Source organism: Seriola aureovittata, chromosome 19 (genome assembly GCF_021018895.1).
Source record: "Seriola aureovittata isolate HTS-2021-v1 ecotype China chromosome 19, ASM2101889v1, whole genome shotgun sequence".
Classification (NCBI taxonomy): Eukaryota; Metazoa; Chordata; class Actinopteri; order Carangiformes; family Carangidae; genus Seriola; species Seriola aureovittata.
Window position 1 is genome coordinate 18,102,463 of NC_079382.1, and position 27,254 is coordinate 18,129,716.

General features: G+C 39.6%; 1 protein-coding gene across 1 annotated transcript; it reads left to right on the forward strand.

Annotated features, from left to right (window-relative positions):
* On the forward strand, positions 1–27,114 carry nudt14 (nudix (nucleoside diphosphate linked moiety X)-type motif 14). The gene is made up of 5 exons (XM_056405832.1): positions 1–373; positions 10,871–10,914; positions 16,217–16,281; positions 17,488–17,782; positions 20,568–27,114. The coding sequence occupies exons 1-5, from the start codon at positions 293–295 to the stop codon at positions 20,815–20,817; spliced, it is 735 nt and encodes a 244-aa protein (XP_056261807.1). The 5' UTR covers positions 1–292; the 3' UTR covers positions 20,818–27,114.
* Positions 27,115–27,254: the final 140 nt, after the last annotated feature.

Sequence of the window (27,254 nt, forward strand, 5' to 3'; positions counted from 1 at the left end):
GGAGGGAATAAAGAAGAAAGAGAAAGATGAAGAAAAGTTGTTCTCAAAAGATGTTATTTCTACATCATAAAAATGAAGTGAAGAGTCTGCAGGCAGTGTTGTTTCAGAATGTGTTTGAATCTATATTTCTGGCGAGTAATTAACTATCATCCGTAGTATTGCTCATTTCCACTCTCGCCATCCTCGCTCCTTTGAGTCTCATGTCCTCTCCCGGCTTCCGTAGACATTCCTTCACTGTCAGTTAGTGTGCGGTGACAGACAACCATCGCTGAGCCACCAACCCAGCCAAACTATGGAGGAGATTAACAACATTGAAGTCGTTCCGTGCACAGAGTCCGACTATTTGAAACCGTTCAGGGTGCACTATAACCAGGTGAGTTAATTCTGTCTGATAACGGTTGATAGAAGCTGCTGGATGCTGTAGGCTAGCCCAACCCCCTCCCATTCATTATGCTAGCAGGCTAGCATAACATGAATGAATTATGACCTTAAACACAGACGTTGACAGCAACAATTGTCATTACTGTAACCGCAGTGACACAACCGCTGTATTAGCTGTGTTTTCATATATGGTGGGCTCAACAGTTGCCACTGTGGTTGACGTGAACCTGAGACGGCTAAGAGGCAGCTAGGGGCTAACATTGCTAACGGTAGCTTGCTGCAGAGGTTTTTTTTTCTTTAGTTGAGCATCACGTTAACGTTAGCACATGCTTTACATTAGTGTAAGGAGGTGTGGATAACACGGGTCAGCAGTGTTATGTACCAATGGAAGATGTTGATGTCCGTTTGTTGAAACCGGTTGATGTGATCTCTTAAATTTGTCTTTTTGTGAATGTAGTCTGGTTGTTGTAGGATCTGCAGGTGAGAGGTCTTTGACACCTTCAGGTTTACATTGAGCTAAATTGACCATTTATATGACGGACATTGTAGAGCCTTTGCCTGTTTAAACCTATGGGAATTTACACATTTAAAATGACTCTGTAATATCTGGTTAACCACACTATGATCAAAGTACAAGTCCAGGATGTAACATGAAAAACTGCAGGGAAATGTGTTTGCAGCTCAGGACAGGCGCAATATTTTGCATGAAAGACAAATTATTCAAAGGCTTTGTTTTAGCAAGTCTCTATGTCTTATAGTCCTTCTCAGACCTGTTAACTCTGACAGAGTAGAGCTCCAACAATTAGTTGATTGGCAGAAATTGAATCAGCAACTATTTTGATAATTGCATAATCCTTTTAGTTTTAGCAGGTTCTAACTTCTCATATGTTAGGATTTTACCTTTTTCTTTGTCACCAATGATAGTACACTTAATATGTTTTGGACTGCAGGTCAGACAAATCAAGACATTTGAATATGACAAATTTATATCTTCCTAAGGTAGAGAGTATATCATCATTTTGCCCAACCCTAATAGGAAATCAATAATGACAGGTTAACATTGAAGCCTAAAAGTCACTCTCTAATATCAAACATATCTTATAGGCTCGTGCAGCACTTCTTGTATAGATTCAGAAGCCCCCTTAGGTCTACTTCTGCTCTGTATTGAACCATGCTGGCATATTTAGTGCTTTGTAGAGGTATAGTGGGTGCAGGTCTACTCACTACTTCATCCATCCTCTCATTCATCTATCCATTTTTGGCTGCTTATCCAGGTCATGATGGCAAACGGGGCGGGCAGAGTGGATGTTGTATGACTGAAATCTTCTTAACTTAACATTTTATCAAAGGGGTTCAAAAGCTGTCACACTTCATAGTAACTGTACCAGTGTTTAGCAGTAGACACTCAGTATTTTTAGTTGCATATTGGAAATGGAAAGGTATGAAATTATAACCCTACAGCATCAGCCCACGGTAATATTACCATGGCTTGTTTGTCTGATTTTTATAGGTTTGCCATGTGTCTTTGAACTAGAAGAAAGCAAAGTGTGATGACTGTGTGTCCTGATGGTCTTGAGCAAAGTGAGAAATGTTGCCTTACCCAAACAAAGGCAGCAGTCCAAGACGAAATTATTTTTAGGTTTCAAAATATTTGTGCAGTTCCGCTGTTCCTGGGTTATAGAGTTGGCTTCTGTTTTGTAAGATCTCAATAGTGACAGTAGCACAAAGGAATCATTGTGATGAAACTCGCTCTTAGAAATCAGAAAATGCATGGACCTGCTTTTTGCTTCCATTATAGATGAAAGGAAGATGCTATTTAACCTAGTGTTGATGTAGTCAGATTTATGTTGTTATTTTTTAAGTTGTTCTAGAAGTGTTTGTTTTAAAGTGGGAAAACATAGAGAAACTGCAACTGGTGTACATCTATGATTTGAAGATGCTCTTTTGTGGTGTTGCCTTCAATTTAATTGGAAAACTTAAGTACCAAGACTCACACCTGTGACGTGGGGGGGGGGGGGGGTTAAGCTTGTCAGGAGAATGGTGGAACGGGTTAAGACAGCAGATGGACGACAAAAGAGATGATGGTGGACTCCCTCTCCGTTCTGCCCTCCCTTTCATCCTCGTCATCACTCCTCCGCAGCTCAGGAGGGGTTTGTTCAGGGACTCCCAACAAAGGCTTTTCAGTCACACTGAGGGAGCATCTCTTCCCAAAACCTTTTTATGTTCCCGAGTACATCTGCAGCCCAGCCACTGGTCAATAACTGAAATCTACTCACACGCACAGAAACCCACTCTAAAAGTGCATGTCACGCGTAAGAGGCCCTCTTCATCATTAGTGTGTATTGGTGTTTTGTCTCCTCTCCCTTGCCTCGCTCCACAAAGCAGGTGATTGTCCCTTGTTGACTCTGGGAAACCCCTCTTATCTCTGTCGCCTGGTGCTTATGTTGAATTACAGGTTGATACTTAGAGCAGGATAATTGCCTTCCATTTATTCATTATAATGATTTGAATTATTCATCTGTAATTATGTATCTCGTGGAGCTTACGATCAGTGGCCCCTTGCTCCTTCAATGAATAAGATCTATTATTAAAACACACAATTTCTCACATGACTAGTTATTTATTGGCTTGGGCTTGAATCATGGCAGTAAAATGACCCTTGTGTGTATGAGTGTGTGCATGTATTGTAGATGAAGAGATGATTTATGGCGTAGTTAATGGTGTTTCAGTTAGATAACTTATTAACTTTCAGAAGAATTGTATCTTATTATGCAAAATTATTATAAATATTATGCATGATATTTTCCCATATCATGACATATATCAAGAATGCAACAGTAATTTTTTTGTCTACCAGCTACTGGCAGCTAATGATTATTTTCATCATCGATTAATAATCAGTTCTTCAATTATTTTATTTATCATTTAGTTAGTTAATTAGTTAGTTAGTGGCACTTTATAGTCCATAATGTGGAAAATCTGATGATCATTTTCTTGATTAATTGGTCAAACTTTATGTCTAGAAAACATCAGACAACAGTGAAAGATGTCCGCCCCACTTTGCAAGATGACATCTTCAAAAGTCCTGCATTGTCCGACCAACAGTCCAAACCCAAAGATATTCAATTTACTATATTAAGAAAAGCAGCAAAGTTGCATTTGATAACCTGGAACCATCTAATTGTTTTGTTTTTTTCCTTGAAAAATGACTGAAACAATCAATCATCAAAATTGCTGCTGATTTAATTTTTTTGTCTGTCCACTAACCAGTAAATCGACTTGATATTGCAGCTTTTGACTGATAAATGATCTATGATCCAAATTTTCAGTCATCGACTGTTTCAGCTCTTTACCAGTAAATACCTCACATCAATGCTACTGAATGCACCATTTTGGCAGACGCTGTTTAAAAGCGGTTAAAACAGAAATAGGCTGTAAACGGTTCCTCCTACCAGTCAGGTTTGAGTAGAGGGACACTAGCATGTAAACTGACTTTATTTGATTTGAGGTTTTCATGCTTTCTGTGGATTTCACTGGAGGACACAGTCATGTGGGTGTGTACTTGAAGAGTGCGTCCTTGACACTGTATTCGGCACTCATACATAGGTCCCACTAACAAGGCTGCTTTAACGCTGCACATCCTGTAATTCAGCTCGATCAGTTTATGCAGGTGCAGATGCTTTTGTCATTGTCATTTTTAGACCTTGCTGATCATTAGTTCACTGGTTGTAATGTGTGGATGATACTCATGTCTTTGTCTTTGTTGAGGCTGGTGAGAGGACAGAGAGTGGAGCTAGAGCCACAAAAAAAAAAAAAAAACTGGAGAGCTCATGTTGAGAATCAAAGAGTGCTATTGTGTTTGAGGAGGTAGTTGATTTTTTTTTTCTTCCTGCTGCAGCTGCCGGCTTTATAGTGTAGTAAGCACAGGAGGTGTGTGTGTGATGGTTATTAGACTTTAAGTACCTAAAAGATCAAGACCATACATCCCTTCCTACAATAGCCATTCACACAGGAGCATTTCTGATGCCCAAAGCCAGAGGGACCACATTAATTTCAAGGTCCTGTGTAGCCTGTTCCTGCTTCCCTTCCTCTCCCTCTCCCTCTCTCTCTCTCTCTCTCTCTCTCACGTTCTCTGTCTCCATCCATGTCTCTCTCTCTCCCCGTGGGCTAATCTCTCTGTCGTAATCCATGTCGGCCATGATTCCCCGTCTCCCCTGGGCCATTCAAGCTGTACCCGCCCCCCTTCTCTCAGCAAGTGGCCCGAGTAATGAGGAGAACCCCACCATCTGTGAGTGGTGACAGGACACTAGAGAGGGAAGGTGTGTGTGTGTGTGTGTGTGTGTGTGTGTGTGTGTGTGTGTGTGTGTGTGTGTGTGTGTGTGTGTGTGTGTGTGTGTGTGTGTGTGTGTGTGTGTGTGTGTGTGTGTGTGTGTGTGTGTGTGTGTTGACACATTCATACTGTTTTGTCTGTCATTCTATTGTTTTTCTTTATCCTGCAACTTTCTTTTGGAAATCACTCTGGATGACTTTCTTTTCTCTTTTGCTTTCTTGAAGTGATTTTTCTGTCAGATTTCATACCTTCCACCATCTGCTGTAACCACAACCACCACCTTCTGGTTACAGTCGCTCACATTGACACTGGAAGGACAGCGCACTTTTCCTGTTTGTGCTGTAAATCAGTTTCAAACTAGATCTGTGTTTTTTTCACACTAAAAAGCTGTGCTTTTTCAAGAAAGAGTGGATGAGTCTGAAAATACCAGATGGTCTATATAAACATGCTTTGTCATAAAAAAGTTGATGTTATCTAATGTCTTTTGTCTGACCAACAGTCCAAACCCTATACAGATTCACTTCAGTGTCATGTATGACAAAGAAAAGCATCAAATTATCACATGTGAAAAGCTTAAGAAAACCCTTATTTGATTGTCAGAATGGCAATTAATTTTCCGTAAATTAACTAATTGATTAATTGACTGATCATTGTAGCTCTTATTCCATGTCATGTGTGGACAGAAGCAAAGTTAAAGAACAATAACCTTTTTGTTTCAGCTAAACACTCATTTTACATGTCAATATACAAAATCAGGTCGTAGCTTACAGCCACTGTTGGACAGTAACACACCATCACAGTAATGTGATTACTTTTCCCCATAATGAGTAGTTATGCTTTGTTACCTCAGCTCTGTTAACTCAATGTGTATATATATATATATATATATATATAAGTGTACAATGTTGATTTTGGTTTGGTCTCTCTATGTTCAGCTGACTGGTCTAAGATGTGCTAGATTGGGGCCGGGGGTGTGAGGAGATGCTTAGCCTCTACCAAAACAGGAGAAATTGGACTCCCAGTAACTCCAAAGTTGTCTCATTAAATGTTGTGTCTTCTCTAGCTGACATGTTAATAGTAGCCACTAGTAAACCCACATTCAGCATCCCCTGATCTCCGGGCTGCTGCTGCACAGCCACTGGCGCTAAGCTAGCATTCGATGATCAGTAAATACCTCCAGACAATAAGCTGGCTGCATGTTAAATCATAATGTCTGTGTCATGTCATGTGTTGTGGTCAGGAAAGATTCAGTAGGTTTTTTGACTAAGTTACGGGAACTGTCAGTTGTTTTGCAGTTGCCTGCCTCTACTGTAATATTTCATAACCACAAACCATATGTTTGTTTCTAGATATTTTTGCTCCATTTTTAAAAACAAAAAACTTTATTCTACACAAAGAAACTTTCTAACTACTGAACATTTATTAAAATATTTACTTAAAGGATGCTAACAACAGAGAGAATAGAAAAAATGAAATGCATGGCGATATGATTATACAGATAAATTAAAGGAAAACCTGGAAAATTAATAGAGAAACAAGACAATACCCCCAACCATAGAGGACATGGGGTCACTGAATGGTTTGAGAATGAAAATGATGAATCATATTCTATGACCAGATGGCAACCCAGTTTAACACCTATGGGAGATTTTGGACTGACGTGTCAGACAGCGCGCTCCACCAGCGTCATCAAAACACCAATGAGGGAATATCTTTTGGAAGAACGGTGTTCATCCCTCCAGCAGAGTCCAGACACCTGGACTCTGAATGCCAAGGTGTACTGAACTGGTGGCCCAACACCTTACCGAGACACTTAATGTTCCTTTAATATATTACCTGTCTGTACGGTCCCATAGTATCCTGTTGAATGACTGTAATATATCATAGCTTTTTCCGACAGCAATGTAGAATTCAATGCAACATCACAATCATCATCATTATAAAATGATAACTTTTAAGTGGAAGATTTTGTCATGTAAAAATCCATTCATTGACAGGAAAAATGCTCTTCCTCATACATTATTCAATAACCACTCCTTACAGAGCATCAAGACACGAGAAGTGCATCCCCGCCTCAGTAATGACAAGTAATTTATCACCCACACGCCTTCGCACTCATTTTCCTTTCATCGATGAAAAGTGAGAGGGGCGCGGCTGGCTTGGCCTCACGGAGGAATGATGTGCGTGTAAGAAGCTCGCACACTTTTGTTGACATGACAGAGCAGCTACACCAGTTGACTGTCTGCGGCGCGGCCAGAGCATCTTTCATGACATGACTGCACGGCGAGGAGTTTTGATGATGTCGACGCTTTACTAATGGTTGACACTGGGAGGAAAGGTGGCAGGTATCGCATCTTGCTTGATCAGGTTCACATCTTGTGAGGTCATAAGCATACGGATCCGTGGAGCATGAACCTGCAGTTTTAGTTTATTTTAACTAGATCTGCAAGGCAAAATGTATCCTCTTTGTAAATTAAATTTCCTCACTATCACACACTTTTTATATCACAATTAAAAAAATTAATTAATTAAAATCCCCAAAATGTAATTTTTATCTGTTTTTATCTAATTAGCAATGATATAAAACAGTGTACAATATATACATATATATATATATATATATATATATATATATATATATATATATATAACATAGCTTACATTTTTAAACAATTTTTCAGACCTGGTGGTAATTGATTTTTTTTTTTTTTTTGTGTGTCAGTCTTACCTACAGACGGGTGATAAATTAAAGGAAAAATCAACATAAAGTGTCTCAGTAAGGTTTTTGGCCTCCACGTGCTGCCAGAACAGCTTCCCTGCATCTTGGCATTGATTCTTCGAGTCTCTGAACTCCACTGGAGGGATGAACGCCGTTAGAGATATTCCCTCATTTGTTGTTTTGATGATGGTGGTGGAGAACGCTGAGGTGTTCAATTGGGTTTGAGATTTGATGACTGCAACGGCCACAGCGCATGATTCACATCGTTTTCATACTCATCTAACCATTCAGTGACCCCATGTGCCCTATGAATGAGGTCACCGTCATCCTGTTTCTCTACTCGTTTTTCCTTTAAGGTGTCACCCGTCTGTAGCGTTTACAGTACTTAAAGGTGACACCATAGTAATACCAAAACTAAACCTACACAAACTTTGGCTTCATGCTCTCATTTCACACCACAACATAGTGATAGATAGTTAATGATGCGTGAGCGGCATTATGCTAGCTTGGCTTCACAATGAAGCCCTGTGGTTGTGACCTGTTAGGTCGTGCACCAGTCGTTCACTGTTTGTTGACAGTAGATCTACAGTGGTCCTCATCAGATGTATCTGTAGCCCAGCTTAAACAGAAACTGGGTAGAAGTTGGGAAGGATTCGTAGTTTCTATGGATTGAGATACGGTTTTCCTGATAAATGACACAAAGCATTGCAGTGCTGTCTTCAGGCCTTTTCCTTAGATGCACTTGTGACTGTATACTGTTATCATCTCTGTAATTTTAGGGTTGGTTATAGTATTCAGTTGAAAATACCACTGAACAATTCAGTGATTCATACTGAAAGCAGGTTAATCTGCTGTTAGACAGAGCTGGTTATAGGTCTGCAAAGCAACAGCCCTGCTATAAATGCTACAATTTGAAGGTTAAGTGTAGAGCTGAAATTATTGGGCAAAAGATTACCCGCCAACAATTTTGATAATCAGGTAATTGTTTTAAAACATTTGCTGGACGAAGCTTGTGAAATGCAAGGATTAGCTTGTTTTCTGTATTTTGTGTTAATATTGTAAATATAGCACATTTGAGTTTTTGATTGTGGAACAAAACCAGTAAACACCCAGGGCTATGGGAATTGTTTGTTTGTTTGTTTTAACATTTCATCAACCAAATAAGAAGTTCATCAATTAGTTAAAATAAAATCAACGGATTAATTGATAATGATCTTTTTTTTTTGATGGGGTTGTATCCATTTTGGGGCCAAAGTTTGTGGCATTTAGTTACATGATATTGTACAGATGTTTCTGCTGTTTTGTCCACAACATACAGTGTTTCTACAGTAATATTAAACCAGCCAGATTTATAACATAATATTATAAATCCCTCATCTCTTTAAGAAGTGCTTTCTTATGTTTGACAATGAAAAAAAAATGTTTGCACACATCAGAAAGTTTTGGATGGAAGGACACAAACTCCTGCACAGTCAGTCAGTTGTACTTAAAACTGCAGGTAAGGGTTTTATTCCCTTCAGATAGAAATCTAAACGTGGTTCATTGCAGCTCTAAGTACGTCTTTGGCACAGTGGCACATCCTAACTCAGATCCTGTTGCTACAACAGTAGCTCTATTATGTTTGATTCTATCAGTGCAATTAGCTTGCCATTTCACCTCCTCCCATGTCTTGGGTGGTGCTGAAACGCACTTGCACACAAGAAGGCACGTCTATTGTAGGTGAAATAAGCCTTTTCTTGTAAAGCTGTCATCTTTGTGTCTGAAAGAGCTCGTGGGTGGAGGGAGCGATGTAGCCTAAATTTGAATCAAGGCCATATTTCCTCAGGCATAGAAAATGTAGGCCAACTTTACCATATTTATACAGCATGTAATGTGGAGACAGGAGTACGTGCTAAGCTAATGATTCTGTTTAATTTACTTATCTGTGCTGATTTGATGTGAACAATAAAAAGTAAAAGTCACGTTATATTGAATGCAATTTTTTTTTTTTTTTTGTCTCTGACTTCCCCGTCCCGTGACCCTCAGCTCTAAGCCCACTAGTTCCTACCAGTGTAAATCTTTAAAAACAGGTCACAAATATATACTATTATTGTATTGTATTGGTGCACATAGTTAGAGATAGTTGTAGATTCCCGTATATTTCAACCTGGTGTATTTTCTGTGAGGTGCTCTTGATCAGCTGTGATGAGCACCTGTTGAAAATGGTCGGAGGAGGGACAAACCAGGTTATCGGGGGATGTGCTGGAATAACTCTGATCTGCTGGCGCATCTTACCGGACCTATAGCATGTGCGACTCGCTTCTTGATGCCAGATACCACAGGCATCCTCAGAGGTCTTGTAGAGTCCATGCCTTGGCGGGTCAGAGCTGTTTAGGCGGCATGCCGAGGACCAACAGCATATTGGGTGGTGGCCAAAATGTTTTGGCGTTTTGCCTTTAATTGATAGTATATGGTTCAAAGTCAGACAGGAAACGTGGGGAGGGAGAGATGTTGTACTTGACTTAACAGATTTTGCATGAGACAGTCCCCGACTATGTTTAAATGCTAATATTTTAAACTAAAAACCAATCGGGCTGAAGTCTCTCTTGACAGTCTTTTGTGGAGACCGAGCCACAGCTCTAGCCATTCATACATCAGTGGATGAGAACTGCTTGTTGAGTTCACACCAAAAGTAAAGTCAAATTAAACGATGAATGAATTCCTTATCATTTTGATTTTCCTTAATAGAGTTTGGCTGCCCGAACTGCAAGTACCTCGCCTCACCTGGTATGAATGAAAATGAACCAGACTAGATCTCAGGACGCCAGAGATGTACACACCTGTGACGGCAGTTCAATTGTACTTGCGCTGCTGGAAATTTAGTTGAGGCGTGTTCAGCTTCACATCTCGTTGATGTGATGATGTGACCATAGGGCATATAAACACTTAGTTACAACAACTTCTTTCACTTAAGTTGAATAATTACAGGATGTGTTTCAACATTTAGTCATCAGGAATCTCTCCCTGAACATACAGCTATTTTTCATGTTCTGCTGACGGTTAAAAAAAAATATTATGCAAGTAATGTAATACAGTTCTATAAACACTTAAGTTTGCAGTTTCTTTCATGTGCTTGTTGCTGTACTACAGTTGATAAAGTTTAAGAATGTCATCTGATGCAGACACGCAGATGTTTTCGTAAGGTGTGGTTTGTGATATTACTTCAACGTGCCCAAGCAAGCAGCAGTTGTGGGGCAGTTGTTGCCTTTACAGTAATCAAATTGAATAAATCACATATGATTTGACATCCTGTCATGCTAGTCATATGACACAAAGGAAGTGAGATGTTGTGATACACTGATTGCGTCTTATTGCGCCTAACTGCTGTCTGGTGCTGAGGGGGTTGAAATAGTCTTTATTGTGTTTATTTATGCTGTTAATTTTGTGTTATTCCTTCACAGAATGGCACAAAGAAATCCTGGGACTTCATGCGAACCCATGACAGGTAAAAATCATTTCTTTCATTACTGCTGGATGGAAGCAGTGCTCCTTTCCACTCTTTCTGTGTCCACACATAAACACACAAATCTGTCAAAACCATTTTTCTTTTTTCAAAATGGGCTATATAATAAAACCAGATTAGACACTGATGTGGAATAGGTCTAAAACACAGTGGAGTTTGGTTTGCACAGCCAAGACATCACTTCTAAAGAATGTCTGCCAATAAAATAGCTCTGAGATGTAAAAACATCAGCATGTTCATCATGTCAGGAGACATATTGCAATCTGAAGAGCTTGTCTCTAAAGCATCTGAATCTGATCTAGCTCTGGGGGATCAACGGATGAGGATGAATGTGGTGATGTGAGCGCTGAGGAGCTTGATTTGCACCAATCCTGACCCGTGCTCTCCGTGTAGCTCTAAATCTTATTTCTTCTCTCCGTCCTCTGCTTTTGGATGTTATTGCAATGCAACTGAGACACACATTTCAAGAGAAATACTGTCTGTCTGTCTGTCTGTCACAACAAACTGCTGTAATTTTTAATCCTAGTTCAGGGAAGCTTTCTGGTGCAGCATAAAATATATATATGTAATAGTAAAGCAATATGTTCATACTGTGTGGGCATTTCAACAGAAAGTCAAAGAAGACAACTTGTGTGTCATCACCTGTAGCTGTAATTAGCATCTCTTCCTCATGGTATTTTTATTCTGTCCTACACTGGGAGGATGGTCAACCCAAACCAACCTTGTTTTTTTAGGATCTAGCGCCCTGTTATTCTACGTGGAAATGGCTATAAATGTCTGAGCTTCACAGGGGACACTGTAAGAGAAATATCACACATTTGTGTCAAAGCCTCGGTTCCTACGCTCTGTTTTTGCTCAGGGTACCATAATGCCCTGAGGTAAGTCTCAGGTCATTTAAACCCTCTTTCCTCCACCCCTGACCCCAAAAAGAGGTCCCTGTAGTGATAGTACCACAGAGACAAAAGCAGTAAAGAGAAAATAGCCCATGGGAACATCCAGCTATTCCTCAGGTGGAAATTCTGCCTAAGTGTTATTCCCCCACAAGCGGATATTGAATGGATGCAGGACTGTTTTGCATTTTTGTTTAAGTGTGCGTAACATTTTTCTTCTCAGCAGGCGTCACTCGGTCTTTAATGTTCAGGTACACCAGCGAGAAAAGTGAAAAACAAATCTGAGCAAAGACCACATAAGGTTGTAAGACATGTCATGAGAGTTGCTGGAAATATTTAATTTGGTGAACGTCTTAACGAAGATTATTCTCTGCTTACATTTTTTGCAAAGATTAGTTTTTTTGGTTTTGAAACTGATTCCTCATGGAATGAAGGCTCCCAGTTAAATAACAGTAATTTGTCATTAAGGTTCACAAACATTCACCTTCAACTTCTTTTGTTATTACTCTACCAAGTAACTGCATTTTGATAAATTCTTCTGGACAACTTAATCCCTTGAATGTGCAATTGACAAGGCTAACATTAAGCTTCAGTGGTTCTACAACGTGCTGACGTCTCAGTGGCCACCGTTACTTTGACACCATTCATCAATCCTTTCATTTCCCACCACTAAAGTCTGGCTGTGAGTCCAGTGATAACATTATGAGCATGGCGGCCCAGACATCCCTCTCCATGTCATGTCCTGTCGCTCTTCCATGGGGTTCCAATGTCTTCCCAGATCTGATGAGATATTGAATCTCTCCACAACGAAGAGTGTGACTGAAACTTCTCATTTTGCAATCAAATTTATTCAGGTACTACCGAGAACTCTTGGTGATAAGTTGGAGCTGGAGGGTAGATTGGTAAATTGGGAGCTGCATCCTCGGACTCACCTCTTCACCAATCTGGTACAACGCTGGCTTTACCACTGACGGTACCAGTCCTTCCATCACTCTCACACCGCATCTTACCCTCATCCCGAGCCACTGTTCACCCCTTTATTTGGGGCATTGCATTCCTTCCAATGGGACTGGGAAGGGGTAATGTTTTCCGCCAGATGTGCAATGGGCGCCGATAAGGAGGTCCTGGCCCTCAGTCGCACTAAAGGTCTCAGCCTGGTGAAGCCGACAGAACTGCATCAAAAAGCAGAGATGCAATCTTGAAGTCTTTGTACAGGACACTGATCAGTTCTGGGCTGTGCCTTGAGATGTCGTCCATGAAATTGATTTGTAACAAGGCAAATACCCTCCAAGAACTTGCTTCACCAACGTCTAAGCTTTACTCTAAAGTTACAAAAATACATGTTTGCAAATTCCCATCGCCTTGTTATTTTGACACCTATGTGTTTATGGGAGTGTTTGCGTAGTGGTGCTTGTTTATTACTGGAAGTGACTTTTAATGAGAGCCAGAGTGTTTGTCAGTGCAAGAAATTTAAGAGACAGAAAGATCAAGTCATTTGCATATTTTGTGGTTTCGGTGCAGTCCTGCTCATGTGTCTTTGTTCTCTTCCATGCCATTGAGTTGAGTCTTCATCTATCTCCAGCCAGGTAATACCTGTGGAGGCTACACATCATTCTGCTTTTCATGTTTGGGATGAGTTTGGATCAATTTGTAGCACACAGTCAGTTTATTTTTAATCAGTATTAGTAGAATGAACAACAGCTGCAAGGATTCATTTTTTTCAGTAATTATTCAAGAGAAAAACAGCAAAAAATGAATTGGTATCAGCTTCTCAGATGTGGGGATGTGCTGCTTTTCTTTAGTGAAGTATATTGAGTACCTTTGGGTTTAAAACTGTCGATTGGACATAAATGCATCACATTTAGTTACAAGAACTACAGGCAAGTTTGTCTGTAGACTTGTTGGTTGAGTCATTGCCTCAGTTATGGTATTGAAGATGGATTATGTAGAACTTTACACAGTTTTTCCCCAGTACAACAAGAGCCTGTTCTGATGAGCTCTGTGTTGGGATCAGTACTCACCTTAGTCCTGCTCCTCATTTGTCTCCCATAACCCACTTTTTCCCGCCGTCCAGCCAGAAGCCCTGCAGAGAAAGCTTAACGGTGCGTGAAAAGTCCTGAGCGTCCGTTTAGCCTGCTTCTTGGTTTAACCATTAGAATTTTTTTTTCCTGCAGGAAGCTGTAGAACAGCAGTAATGGTGTGGAACAGCACTACAAAACCCAGACCTCAAGGGACAGCTCTCATGCCTCAGGCTTGTGTGGCCCACTTTTGAGCTAAATCTACCATATTGCCTTATCCATACTTGTGCTCTACAGTGGTGATGCTCTTTCTGATCCAGCTGTAGACTGTCACGTACATGGCTAATGGTTTTTCGTAGCTTAAATGTTTGTTAGACACATTCAGAAGATTTTCAGAGAAACAGATTAATTATGATTAAGTTCTAAATTTTCTGATAAATTCTCTTTGGAAATGTCAACATAATCCATGCACAAAAGCTAAGACTTACGTAACGACATTATTAGCGATGCTTTATCAAACTCTGATAATTGCCTTTTTGTGGGTTTCTGTAACTGGTTGGCTTGGATGTGAGGCCCTGAAGGCATCAGTATACATATAACAAATTAGTTTGTATGATGTTTTGTTCTGCCTTTCTCAGCAGTTGTTTCCACCTGTTCAGAAATGCCACAGTGCAAGATGGCAGTGTCACGCCTCCAAGGTCTCATTTAGAAAATTCTGTCTTTTGCATCCTTGTAGTTTGAACACAATGAAATGTTCAAACGGGTATGACAGTGCACACTTTGGGACAGTCTCTACTTGAAAGTGTTCACCATATACACATGATTCCTCCATCGGTAAAGGGCCTTCAGACACAGGTATATGATGCGATAATCACTTTTTGAAGCATATTTAAAAATGGACCAGAAATTATTTGATCAGTAGCCGAGTCAAAACTGACTCAGTCTGCTCACATTGCAAGTGTTGTGACTTCAGCATTATCAGACTTCATTTGCTCTGCTTAATGAATTACATTTTTATCTCCAGCGGTGGAAAAAGAAAGTATAAGTCATTTTACTTTCTTAAATTGCACCTGAAACGTGTTGAGTGAGTGAAAATAGAAGTTGCTAAACAGGCTTTAACTGCAGACACAAAACTATTTATCAAGACAACCAGGTCAGCTGACATTGTTACACACTGTTTCATTCAATAACTGTATATACAGTATATATATGGCAAACAGTTATTAAATCAGTGCCCCAGGCGCTGCAGCTAGAATCAAACTGTAGTAGCAATCTCCTGGTTCCCTCTCGCCATGGGAAAGACAGGGCAGGGCTTCCTGCCGCCTCAGACACATCCGCTTTCCCAACACAGACCCCAGGCCCCAAGTCTCCACTGGCAGCGACAGTCACACTCATATGCACACACACACACACACACACACACACACACACACACACACACACACACACACACACACAGAGCAGTGACCCACCTGTGTGTACGATTCACTGGGTGCCAGTGGGGAAGCAGATCACATTGACCCTCCTTCTTATTTTATCTTTCTCTTATTTCAAAATAGTCTTACTCTTACTTTGCGAACATGAACATGGCTGTGTATGCAGTGCGCTTCCATTTTTTGGACTTTATCTGACTATGTATTTAGTCATTATCCAATAAGAATTGTCCAAGGAAAGATGAACTAGGTGGGGCATGGTATCATGGTACCACGTATCCTTTGAGGGTTGCGGGGGAGTAGGAGCCAGTCCCAGCTGACATTGGGCGAGAGGCGGGGTTCACCCTGGGCAGGTCACCAATCTATCACAGGGATGACATATAGAGACAAACACACCTACAGGCACCAACTTAACCTGCATGTCTTTGGACTGTGGGAGGAAGCCAAAGCACCCTGAGGACACCACGCAGGCAGGAGGAGAACATTGGGGGAGAACAGTGCTAACAACTGTACCACCGTGCTGCCCCTTGTTCATCCATTCATCCTAATAATTGTATCCCATATCATTTTTAAGGAGGCTTGTTGCTGTTTATTTATTTATTCTCATCAGTCAGGCCTAAAAGAGATTTCTTTTTTCAGATCCACAACCAGAGAATACATGTGGATCTGCTGTCACAAAATGTTGGATTTTCTCCAGGCAGACACCTCTTTTAATCCCGAACCGCCCCGCTTACCCTTCCCTTCTTTCTAATAACTGGTGCTTCCATTATATGGAATTCTTTAAAAGGTGATCCAGCCATGAATTACTGCCCGCTTGAAGCTAAAGTCTCAGATATGCTGAGAGAGATTATCTCACAAGTGATAAATCATTTAGTCAGGGATATATTTTAAGAGAAAGTGATCTGAGCATGATATTTATTTAACGTTTTTCTCTTTCCCCCAGTGTATCAGTGCTGATCTTCAACACCACCTCACACTGTTTTGTCCTCGTCAAGCAGTTCCGTCCAGGTAGGTTTTCACCTCACAAACCAACACACCAGTGCTACTGTACAGTACCGTTTATTCATTTTCTTCTTGTCACCAGATCTAGATCTAGATTGTTATATATCCTGTGGGCACTTTCACTAAAAAAGCAGTACATTACAATCCCTGTTTATTCAACTGAATCTTAGTAACAATGCCGACTCATAAATAGACCGCAAGAGGCCCCGTTACAAAGCAGCCTAACCTCCTTTGTTAGAAGTCGCCAGGGACTGTTCCACACCGCAGTGTGCTAAATTCAAGGAAGTCTGGGCACTGATATATTTTTTTTCCTCTCCTCTCTCATTGCTGTAGGGAGAAAAAAAAACTGTTCTTTATCTGAAAGAAATCAAGTGGTCTACAGCCAAGAATGGCATTCATTTTCAAATAGGGAGTGTACAATATTTTTATCAGCTTGTTGACATCAGAAAACAAATGCATAGAAACATATTCAGGGTTTTCCCCCAGGAACAACATTTCTGACGTTAGCAGAAGCACTCTTTACTTCAGGTGGGGCAGGACACCTCCACTAAAAACTGCTGCTGGAAACCCTGGCACTACCTGATACTGATATTGCTCTGATGTGATACCTGAATGATTACATTGCATGTGCTTAACGTGTGAATTTGACAGCGACCAACCCGAGTTTGGGTCTCACTTTCTGTGCGTTTCTGAAAAAGTTATTTATGAGTGAAAGGAGAAAATTTCTCAATTTATATTTACAGCTGAAGCAGGGAAACTTTCAAGGAGTAATCTTTGTGCTGAAGGCTTGCAAGATTATTTTCATTATTGATCTATTGATTGTTTTTCCATTTCATTTATTAATCATTTAGTATTATGTATGAGTACTATGTATTCTACATTTGAGTCGATGTAATTTAAATATCTGACTCAGCTCAAGCATCACAGTAAAAGTATAATATCTAAATACCACTGGAGGAAACTAAATGTACATAGTGGTAAATCTGTGAATTTAATTGTATCTGTATCTGTCAGTATTTACCAGAATGACTCAGATATTTGTAAAAATGTCAATATTCTGCCTCTGTAAGTCTTACTTTAAGTTACTGTGAATAATAAGAATCATTGCGCATGTTTTTGGTGATGTGGATAAAACAAAAGTTATAGTAATGAGAATCATTTCTTGCTTGCACCCAGGTAATGACATTATATTCTCTCTTTCCCCACCACCAGCCGTATACATGAATGAGTGGGAAAAGACCAAGACGCAGCAGCCTCAGTCGGCTGAGAAAACCGAGGAGGGTGCTGCCGAAGCTGCAGCCCCCGAGTCTCAGGAGGGCCAGTCGGCCTCGGAGGGGGAGAGCTCTTCTCAGTGGCCCCCGGCCTCCGCGGGGGTCACCTATGAGCTCTGTGCTGGGCTGGTGGACAAACCCGACCTCTCCCTGGAGGAGATCGCCCGGCAGGAGGTGCTGGAGGAGTGTGGCTACGACGTGCCTGCCTCTAAGCTGAAGAGGATTACTTCTTACAGGTTAGCAGGTTCACTTAACAGAGGCCTTTAATGTGTTTTTTACTCATGAACCTACCCATTCCCTAATGCTTTTCATTGTCTTTTGAATATCTGCTTTAATTACACTCTCTGGATTTCATCTCCCTTAACAATTAATTTCCTGTTGTCCTATTTTGTATAATTTCCATGTAATATATCATTTCTGATCTTCCTTAAGCTATGTTCACTCAGAAATAACCTACATTTGCGGCCTTGTTTCTTTTTGTAGACTTATTGGTGTGAAATTCAACTAAAAGGAACCATTTAAAACATCTTTCAAAAGTCTTATAATGATCCTGCACCCAAATCTGTTGAGCACTCAACACTCACCCCGCTGTATACTTGAAAGGTTTGCTGGTAAAAAGTTTGTTGTTTTATCTCTAACCTATGGAATTACAAAAGTATGTTTATTTAACCACTCCTGCACCTCCATCCAGTCCAATCCGACATCCGAATCACGACCCACATCTCCAGCTTCTTCTTTTTTTTTAAGTAGTTCAGTGGGGTTTGGTGTTGTGTTCACTGACGCCTGACAACAAAGCTAATCAGAGCTTTGTAGGTTAAGAATGGAAACGTCACGTCCCTTTGCTAGAGCCAGAAAAATAACTGCAGCTTCCACGTTAAATAAAAAATGCTGCTGGCGGCACCAATACATCACATGCTAATATGGCTAAATCTGTCATTTCTCTATCAAGCCTCACACTCGCCGTCGTCAAGCTCGCAAGAAGGTGTGTGCATTGGTTTGTTCACATACGCGTCCCGCTCTTCCATTGGTCAGAAAGAACAGGCTCTTGTGTCTGGTGTCAGGAAGGAAGTGCTTGAGTGACATTTTTGGTTATGTCTTTTGAAGGAAGCCCCAAAATGATAAAGTAAAAGTGGCGAGGTTATGCGAGTGAGATGAAAAGAAGCGTTAGGCAAAGCCATCCATCTTTGTGAGTATATCATTAACAAGCTACAGTGAGACGCCGCAGTTTAAAGTGTCAGGAGATGGAAAGTCCCACATTAGACGACAGCACCTGGACAGCTTTGACTGATGCTTCCCGTAACTGTGCTTTTGATTTGACTCACACTCCTCCTCCAGCTGTGTTGGTGTCGTCTATGGCCATTGTTATGTGTGGGCTGCTTCTATTAAAGAGATGGGTATCGTCTTAACCCTCATGACACCTATGAGGGTGTGTTTGACAGAGGCAGAGTAAATGGTGAAGCTCCTCACTAATAACGGGGCAAACCAAGGTCACAAACCTCTGCAGCAGATAATTACAGTTTGGTTTAAATGACAAAGAAACTCTAACGACTAATACTGGTGTTGGTGTATGTTGCATATTATCATATCTCAAAGATGGAGAATTACAGCTTTCATATGTGAATGTGTCACCTCCGAACATTTTCATCATATAGATCAGCTGCTCAGATCTAATCATCATCAGGTCGAACTTAATCCTTTTTGAGCACTGACCAAACTGTAGCTGCAAAAACAAACTGAATTGACAATTTGTTTCACATTGTGTTTGTATTCCACAATTTCTTGTTTTGTTTGTCCTAACCAGAAAAGTGGTGAGAGACATATCGTAGTTGACTTGGAGGCTTATGTGGATTTAGGAGTTGTTATTTCTGTAAGTCAAAATTTCAACAACTTATAAAGCTCATCCACACTTTTCATGAATGTTAATCCTGCTCTCTAAGCTCTGAGTCTGAGCTGTTTCTCCTGCCATTGAAAACAGTCGTCAGTGAACTCAACAAAAAGACCTATTTGGAAAACTGAACATATCTGAAATGTGGGCAGCAATTCAGAGTTCTTCAGAAATGTGTCAGAAATGTAGCAGCAGAAAACAAAACAGTCGTATTTAAAGCTGAAAGCTGGCACTGAATGTCAGATTCTTATTTATCATTTAGTTTTTCTTTTCTTTTCTTCTAAAAGCATAATTTTGCTTGTTTTAGAGAAAATATCTATTGTATTTGTATTTCAAGTTCTTTGCTGCTTTATGTTAAAGGGGAGCTAAAGAGGCAGATTGTACATGTCAGCTCAATAGTCATAAATGTCTTCTGTGTCTCTGCTTTAACTATCAAGTCAAGTAATCTTGCACTTTTTTATGAACACCATACTAATACTAGGTAATTCCTCCCTTTCCTCTCCAAGCAGCCTGAGTTCTTCATGTCTATTGGATTCAGAGCTGGAGACTGGGGAGGCCACTGAAGTACACTGAACACATTGTCATGTTCATGAAACCACTTTGAGACGACCTTTGCTTTGCGACATGGCTCATATTCATGCTGAAAGTAGCCATTAGAAGATGGTGCATTGTGGCCATAAAGGGACTCACATGGTCAGCAGCAATATTCAGATAGACTGAGGCATTCAAACCATGATTGATTGATAAGAAAGGGTCCCAAGTGGGCCAAGAAAACATTACCAACATCGTTACATCACCAAATTCCGGCCCTACCATCTGCGTGCTTCAGCAGAAACCCAGATTCATCAGACCATGTTATTATCCAATCAACCACATGATCGGCTGATTGGATAACTGCATTAAAAAGCAAGTGTACAGGTGTTCCTAGTAAAGTGCTCGTGACTGTATGATACTAAATTGTTGGCGTGCCCTGATAAACTGAGAAGATACTGTATTTAAGAAAAGGTACCAATAAGAGTATCATTTTGGTATTGGAACTCAATTATCTTATTATCAGGAGTTTTATTCAGGAGTCTTATGTGGAATCTTAAAATACTATAGAAACCATTTTTTCCTTTTCCATGTTGTTCCACCAGGTCAGGTGTCGGTGTAACGGGTGCCAAGCAGACCATGTTTTACGCTGAGGTGTCCGATGACAACTGCGTGAGCGCAGGTGGAGGTGAGCCCCGGGAGGGAGAGCTTATCGAGGTGGTCAAAGTCCCGCTGCACGAGGCCATGACGTTCGCCTACAACGAGCGTATACAAAAAACCATGGGTGTCATTTTTAGCTTCATCTGGTTCCATAATAACATGTCTCCCAAGTACAAGATCTCCACTAATGTGTAACTAGTATTAACCAACCCGCTTTCTACCATTTATTCCAAATTAAATCAAACACTGGCCCAGCACTTCCTCTCTTCCCCTTCTGGCTCTTCATCCTGTGTTGCCTTTTTTGCTTATTGGTACATGATGAAGGGTGGGCCCCTTGTCTTGTTGCCAGCAGGTATCTTTAAGTTTTGTCCTGTCTACCTTTTTAAATTTTATGTGGTCTTAATATTTTTCCTAAAAAAAACAAACAAAACAAACTTGCCATAGCTGTTTGCCTCTGGCACTTTGTTTCATTTACTGTGCCATCTGTTACAAATGGCTGGATATCACTGATTTCATTTGCCTGCCCTTGATTTAAAGGAATGCTCCACTGGTTTTTGTTGTGGATGTTGAATGTTACTTTCAGGATATGTTACTGGCTGATTAAAAAACAACAAAAACATTTCCCTTTCCTTTTAACCCTTCCTGCAAAACCCACTGTTCACTGCAAACTCTGTGTTTTATGCTGCGTTCATGTCACATCGGAGTTATCGTTATTACAAGTTTCCGACTTGTAATTACAATAGGTAACCGTGTTTTTCCTGAAACACAATTTTAGTCCATGGATTTGATCTTATATTGTCAGCCCACTATATTTTTAAGTCTCACAAAGCCAGCTCTGTCGTCGTACAACAATCTTGATGTCATCAACATAAGTTGCTTCATAAGTCCCTTCTCTACCAATCCATCCCATATGACGTGAACTCAGCATTAAACCACGATGCTAACTAGCCATATACCCCTGGTTAGCTCGGGTTTGCTGACATTTTAATGTGCTAGCATTTGCATTGGAGCCATATTCATGCAAACGTTTATATTGCATCTAATGTAATAACAAGACACAGCAGATGAGCAGTGGCTACTTTTTGCAAATGTTCACTGATGACATAGAGGCAAGGCAAATAAAATAAGATAGAATAAAAACAGTGGAGTATTCCTTTAAGCCATGATCCAGTAATGCAAAAACTATGCTAGTCAATTGTGGGGCCTTGTAACTACGCAGGTGTTAGGTGTGTTTTAACCACCAATTGTTCAGGCATGCCTCAATTAATTTCTCTGATCCACAGCCTTTAAGCAATACTTATCACAGTACCCCGGGCTAAACAATCACTCAGTGTCGCTGAACTCAACTCTCACTCTGTTGGAAATCCTTCATCAAGTCAAACCAGTCGACATATTTGCAGACTTTATTCACTGCACAGAAGGAAAAAAAAAAAAAAGCATACACCTACCTCTGCACCGAGGGCCTAATTTCTGTTTTCAGTGTGTCATTGTACTCAAGCACAATCCTGATTTGAAGCATACTGTACTAGATTAGTAGAAGATGTAACACACTGAAATCCACTTCAAATGACATCCTCACGTTTAGTTAGGACTTCAAAAAGCTGCAGTGGATTTACAGTTTGTTTTCAGAACCAGATGTTTTGTCTCTAAAATGTCAGTGAACAACCTGAAATCCCTTTGACATAGAGTTTTTATTGACACAGAGGAATTTCTTTTTAGCCTCTATTGCATATTCTTCTTTCTGAGATAAAGACAAACTGCAAAATACAGCAAGTCTTCAAAGGTCAAATCCTCTATTTATTTATTTTTTTAAATCATTTTCATTACAAGTAAGTCATTTCTAGGGAGTTAATTTTATCCCTGGCATGTTACGGTTACATTTTGAACACAATGCAGGTTTAGGAGCATGTTTGGAAGGAGTTCAACCATCTAACAGATTGCCTTTAATCATAATTCATTTGGGAAGGTCCAGTGTAATACGCAAAGTTAATCTCAACAGCAGTTTGCCAAAATCTCAGGTCCAAAATCATCAAACCTTTGGTCATATTCAGGGAAAATCTCTGAATGTGATGATGACCAGCATGTCACTATTATAGTAATATATCTCAAAATCACTTGCAGCTTATAGGCAACAACGTTCTTACTCTTCTTACTATAGTATATGTTAGTATTTTTCTTCATTCAAAAAAAGGGCTGGTACTTCTTTTATTATTTAATATGTGATGAAACAACCCCCCCTCCCCTCCACACCCCACCCCACACACACACACACACACACACATGCAGACACACGCACACACAAACACACACACACACCTTGTTGTTTTTGTTAGAAATATGCAAGTACTGAAGCAAAGCCTAGTGTTTTTAGAAAACGACTGCTCACTTAAAAAAAGAAAAAAATCTTACATTACTATCGGGATCAGAGTTCAGCTCTTGGTGCACCAGCAGAGTTTGGAAGTTGGAAAACACAAAGCTGTAAGTTGTTGAAAACTAACCTGCCTGAATAACTTGATGGTTTTGCTGAATTTAGACATAAAGAAAAAAAGAATGCTGTGTGTTAATGATATTTGGTTATTATTTGTATGAATTTTAAGTGCAATGTTGCTACAAAATGCTAACACCTTAAAATATTAATAGGTTTTAAAATAAATATACACATGTCTTATTAAACGAAAACAAAATCTAGTCCTGATATTGAAATTTGTTGCCAATTAATTCTTTCTTCACCCAGATTTTATTCTCTGGTGTGAAAACTAAAAATGACTTGAGGTCAATTTACGAATGAGTCCAGGATTCATTTGTTGTTTTCTGCTTTTTGAGCCTGAGGAACAGCTGACAATCAATTTGTCCTCTTTTACCCATAAAACCTTGTGTTTGTTTGTTTGTTTGTTTGTTATGTTTGTTTTGTTTTTTTGTAGGGTTTTTTTTTTTTGTCGTCATTTTCTTTCATTGGTTTGTTTAGTGTATGTCTTTGTCCCGTCTGAGTCTCACAGCAGGTCTCTGAAGGAGGCCTGAGCATCATTTTCAGGCATCTCAGTGCAGTTATCTGGTGCCACTTGAGCTCTAAATGCATCGTTCTCCTCTGCACAAACAAAATCAAAAGAATTTGAATGAACAAATCTAAATATGTTTGGTTTCACACACTGAGTCAAATATTTGGAAACGTAATTTTCGCCCAAACTGTGTAGGAAAATATGCACATAACCCTGAAGCCATATTTATCTCACCCTACGCCCAATTCCCATTCCTTGATGTAGGATTGTCTAGTTTGCTGGAACTGCTTGAATTATTTTTATTAATTATTTTATGTTAATGTCTTTGCTAAATTGATTCATATTCTCTCAGGAGTAATGAGGTGCCCAGACCTGATTAATAATAGATGTCCAATAACTACATCAAATTCTCCTCGTGTTGTTGGTATCAATTGAGATTCAAACTACAGGATGTATCTACTTTAACAAGTTTAACATCAGGACACTTTGGAAAAATGTGGAAAGCACCTTTGGAAAATCCTGAAATGACCACTGGAAGTTAAACTAACAGGGCTGTCATACGACACTTATTAACAATATTTTTTTAACTGCACACTACATCATGATAACGAGCCACTATAATATCTTTAAGTGTTTTTTTTGTAGCTTTCAGAGAGTTATTTATTTGGCACCTTATCCTCATCAGACCTCTTTCCTTTATTCTCCTTATTTCATCCCTTCTTCCATGTGAATCTTTTCTTTAGTCTTCAGGTGATTAAGGTCCACGTGGATCTCAGTAGTTCAATGGAGAACCTCACTGAAAGATTTCCAATGGTGCTCACAGTTTTCCATTGTCTAGTTCTTGTCTGGTCTGAGATGAACCCATCGTGGAGACTTTTTGTCTTGAGATGACTCTTGAGAAAATTATTTTGTTGCCCACCTTTTAGCAGAGTTTACAGGGGTTAGCCATAATCATCGCAAAGTTGACAAAAAAACAAAAAAAACAACCCTAGATACTGTATATTCAAACAGTCAGTTTGCTGAAATGAAGCCATCTGCTTCTGATTTGGCTTGACCTAAAATGTGACAAACAAAAAGCCATTTTAACTTGTAAGGCCAGTCTGTGACTTTATGTGCCTGTCAGACGCGACTTCTCTTTTGTATAAAATTTTGAGGGAAGTCGTCACTAAAAATGCGAGGCTGTGTTGCCGTCTACATTGGCTTGTCACTGTGTCAGCCAGTAAGCCGACGCGGGTGCGGATTTTCCCACAGCTTCCCTCCATCTATTATCTGAAAGTCAAGTGCATTTAGTGACTATTATAAAAGACGCACAGTAGCATTAAAGATTGACCGACTGAAAACGACAGTGACATTGAGTCTAACGTCTAACGTTGTTCCTGAAGCTGTAGAGAATTCAGTTGCCAGAAGAAACAACCAGTGTGGCAGCACTCCAGGTTCAGCTGGTTCAGCCAGGTTCTTTATAAAGGTTGTTGATAAACGGTTAAACTTAAATTCATGGTAGGCCTGTATTTTTATTTTTGTTCAGCCTGTGGAGTCAACATTCACGAGTTGATCTACTTTATCAGACCTGCAGTCTATTTTGTACTCAAGCATTTTTTATTAGTTTTATAAGCTGTTTAAAAGTGGCTGGCTACGTCTGTATCTTATTCAGTTTCGAATTTTCTGTGTGTCTTTCTGCATGAAATACAAAAATTTGAGTTTAAAGCCAAACTTCAAACTTTCATAGTGTTGAATTCAGTCTTAACGGGAGCCGTATAAAAGTCAGTAATACTGGCGATCGGCAGAGATCTTAAAGGAAAAGTTTGAAATTTTGAGAATTGCAGTTTTTGCCTTTTACAGTTAGATGATACGATTGGTGCCACTCTCATGTTTGTACAGTAAATATACAGTAAATAGATTCCCAGCCAGGGGACTCTCTCTCTCTCTCTCTCTCTCTCTCTGTACTGTGAACTATCAAATAAAGTCAAAAAAAAAAAAAAAACTTTTATAACCCCCCAATAAAGTTGCAAAATGTTGTTTTTACACTTGAGTTTTTGTACGGACTAAACAAACAAGATACAGTGTGTTAATTAATGAACTGTAGGTGTTAGCAGTTAGCTGTGGCTATCTGTCTCCCCCCGTTTCCAGTCTTTATGCTAAGCTAAGTTAGCCAGCTCCTGGCTGTGGAGTCATATTTACCGTACAGACAACACAAGTGTGGTAGCGATCCTCTCATCTAATTCTAAACAAGAGAGTGAAGAAACACATTTCCCAAAATGTTTAACTCACCTTTTTAATTATACCACCACGACAAGCCGAACTTTCCCCTCTGCGACAAAACTAAATGCACTTTTGACAGTTTAGAGTGAAGTTGCAGACTGTGCCACCGGTAAGCCATATGCTACTTCTGTTAAATACACACAGCAAGACTGATACGTGAGGTAAATAAATGGTTGTATAATTCATTCCTGCCTATGCTGGATATTAACCATTAGCCCAGCATTGGACATTTCTACCTCCATCACTCAGGCACATGATGATATGATATTTTGTGTGCGTTCGCTTGCTTCTAAGGCGTTGACATATCAAATTCTCAGCCACATGTCAGAAATGTCAACACTCAGTGGTTCTTCGTGACGGAAAACTTTATCCATCAGTACCAGATTTTTATAGATGTACCCCCCATGGCTATGCTGTAGTTGCTTCTTCAACTGTGATTGTTTTTTTGTTTTCTTTTTTCGTTCATGGTTTGTGCACTGTTTGACAATTTCTTACTGTATTATCAGTGATCACGAGCTGAGCTGCAGTTTATCATGAAAATGTGGGGTTTTTAAAGGTGCTATGTGTAGTATTATCTAATTAAACCAGATGTGATCTACTCAATATTCCTTTGTTTCATTAAACATTTAGCGATTCTTGATTTGCTCATGAATCCTGTGAAAAGCACTTTTGATGAAGCCCTCTCACTTTTGCTTCTTTATTTGCAGACTGGTAGCTGAATATTCAGAAGCAACAATCAAATCTGCTGCTATGAAGCAGCTTAGACTGACTATAAAGTGCACCACATATATTAACCCATTAGGTACTGTAATATCTAGTGAAATCCTACACATAATACCTTTAAGTGAAAGAATTATTATGAATTTTCTCACAGTAAAGATGTAAAGAAATTTGTCCAATTGTGATTTTCTTTTTCTTTCTGGTGTCTTACACTGAATTTGTGTTTTTAAAAAAAAATATTTTCTGGAAAAAAAAAAAGTACAAACACGATCATTGCAGTTTTATGAATTTATCATGTATTTTAAGCTTTATTAAAAGTGTATAATTGTGGGCAGTGTTTTCAGTAATGTTTGGGTTTTGTTAATTTATTACCTAATTGTTGAAATATCTAACTTTTAAAACATGAGACTTGGTACATACATACAGTATATATTTAAATATGGTACTTTGCATGTGCACTAACTGTCTTGGATTAAACTGCATTAAGTTGAAATAAAATGGGTTTGATGCCAAAATATCTTCTTTTTTTTTCTCTTCTGTCTTAGTTATTATCACAGTTTTGAACGTGTCTGTACCGTTAATGTCATTTCTTTTTTCATTGACACCTGGCAGTGAGAATTTATGGGTCAGCTGTCAAAAACGAAGAAACGGTGTCTG

Coding starts and splice junctions, on each gene's coding strand:
- nudt14 (XM_056405832.1), top strand. CDS start 293: ATGGAGGAGATTAACAACATTGAAGTCGTTCCGTGCACAGAGTCCGAC. Junction 374..10,870: donor TCAGGGTGCACTATAACCAG/GTGAGTTAATTC, acceptor ATTCCTTCACAG/AATGGCACAAAGAAATCCTG. Junction 17,783..20,567: donor AAGAGGATTACTTCTTACAG/GTTAGCAGGTTC, acceptor TTGTTCCACCAG/GTCAGGTGTCGGTGTAACGG.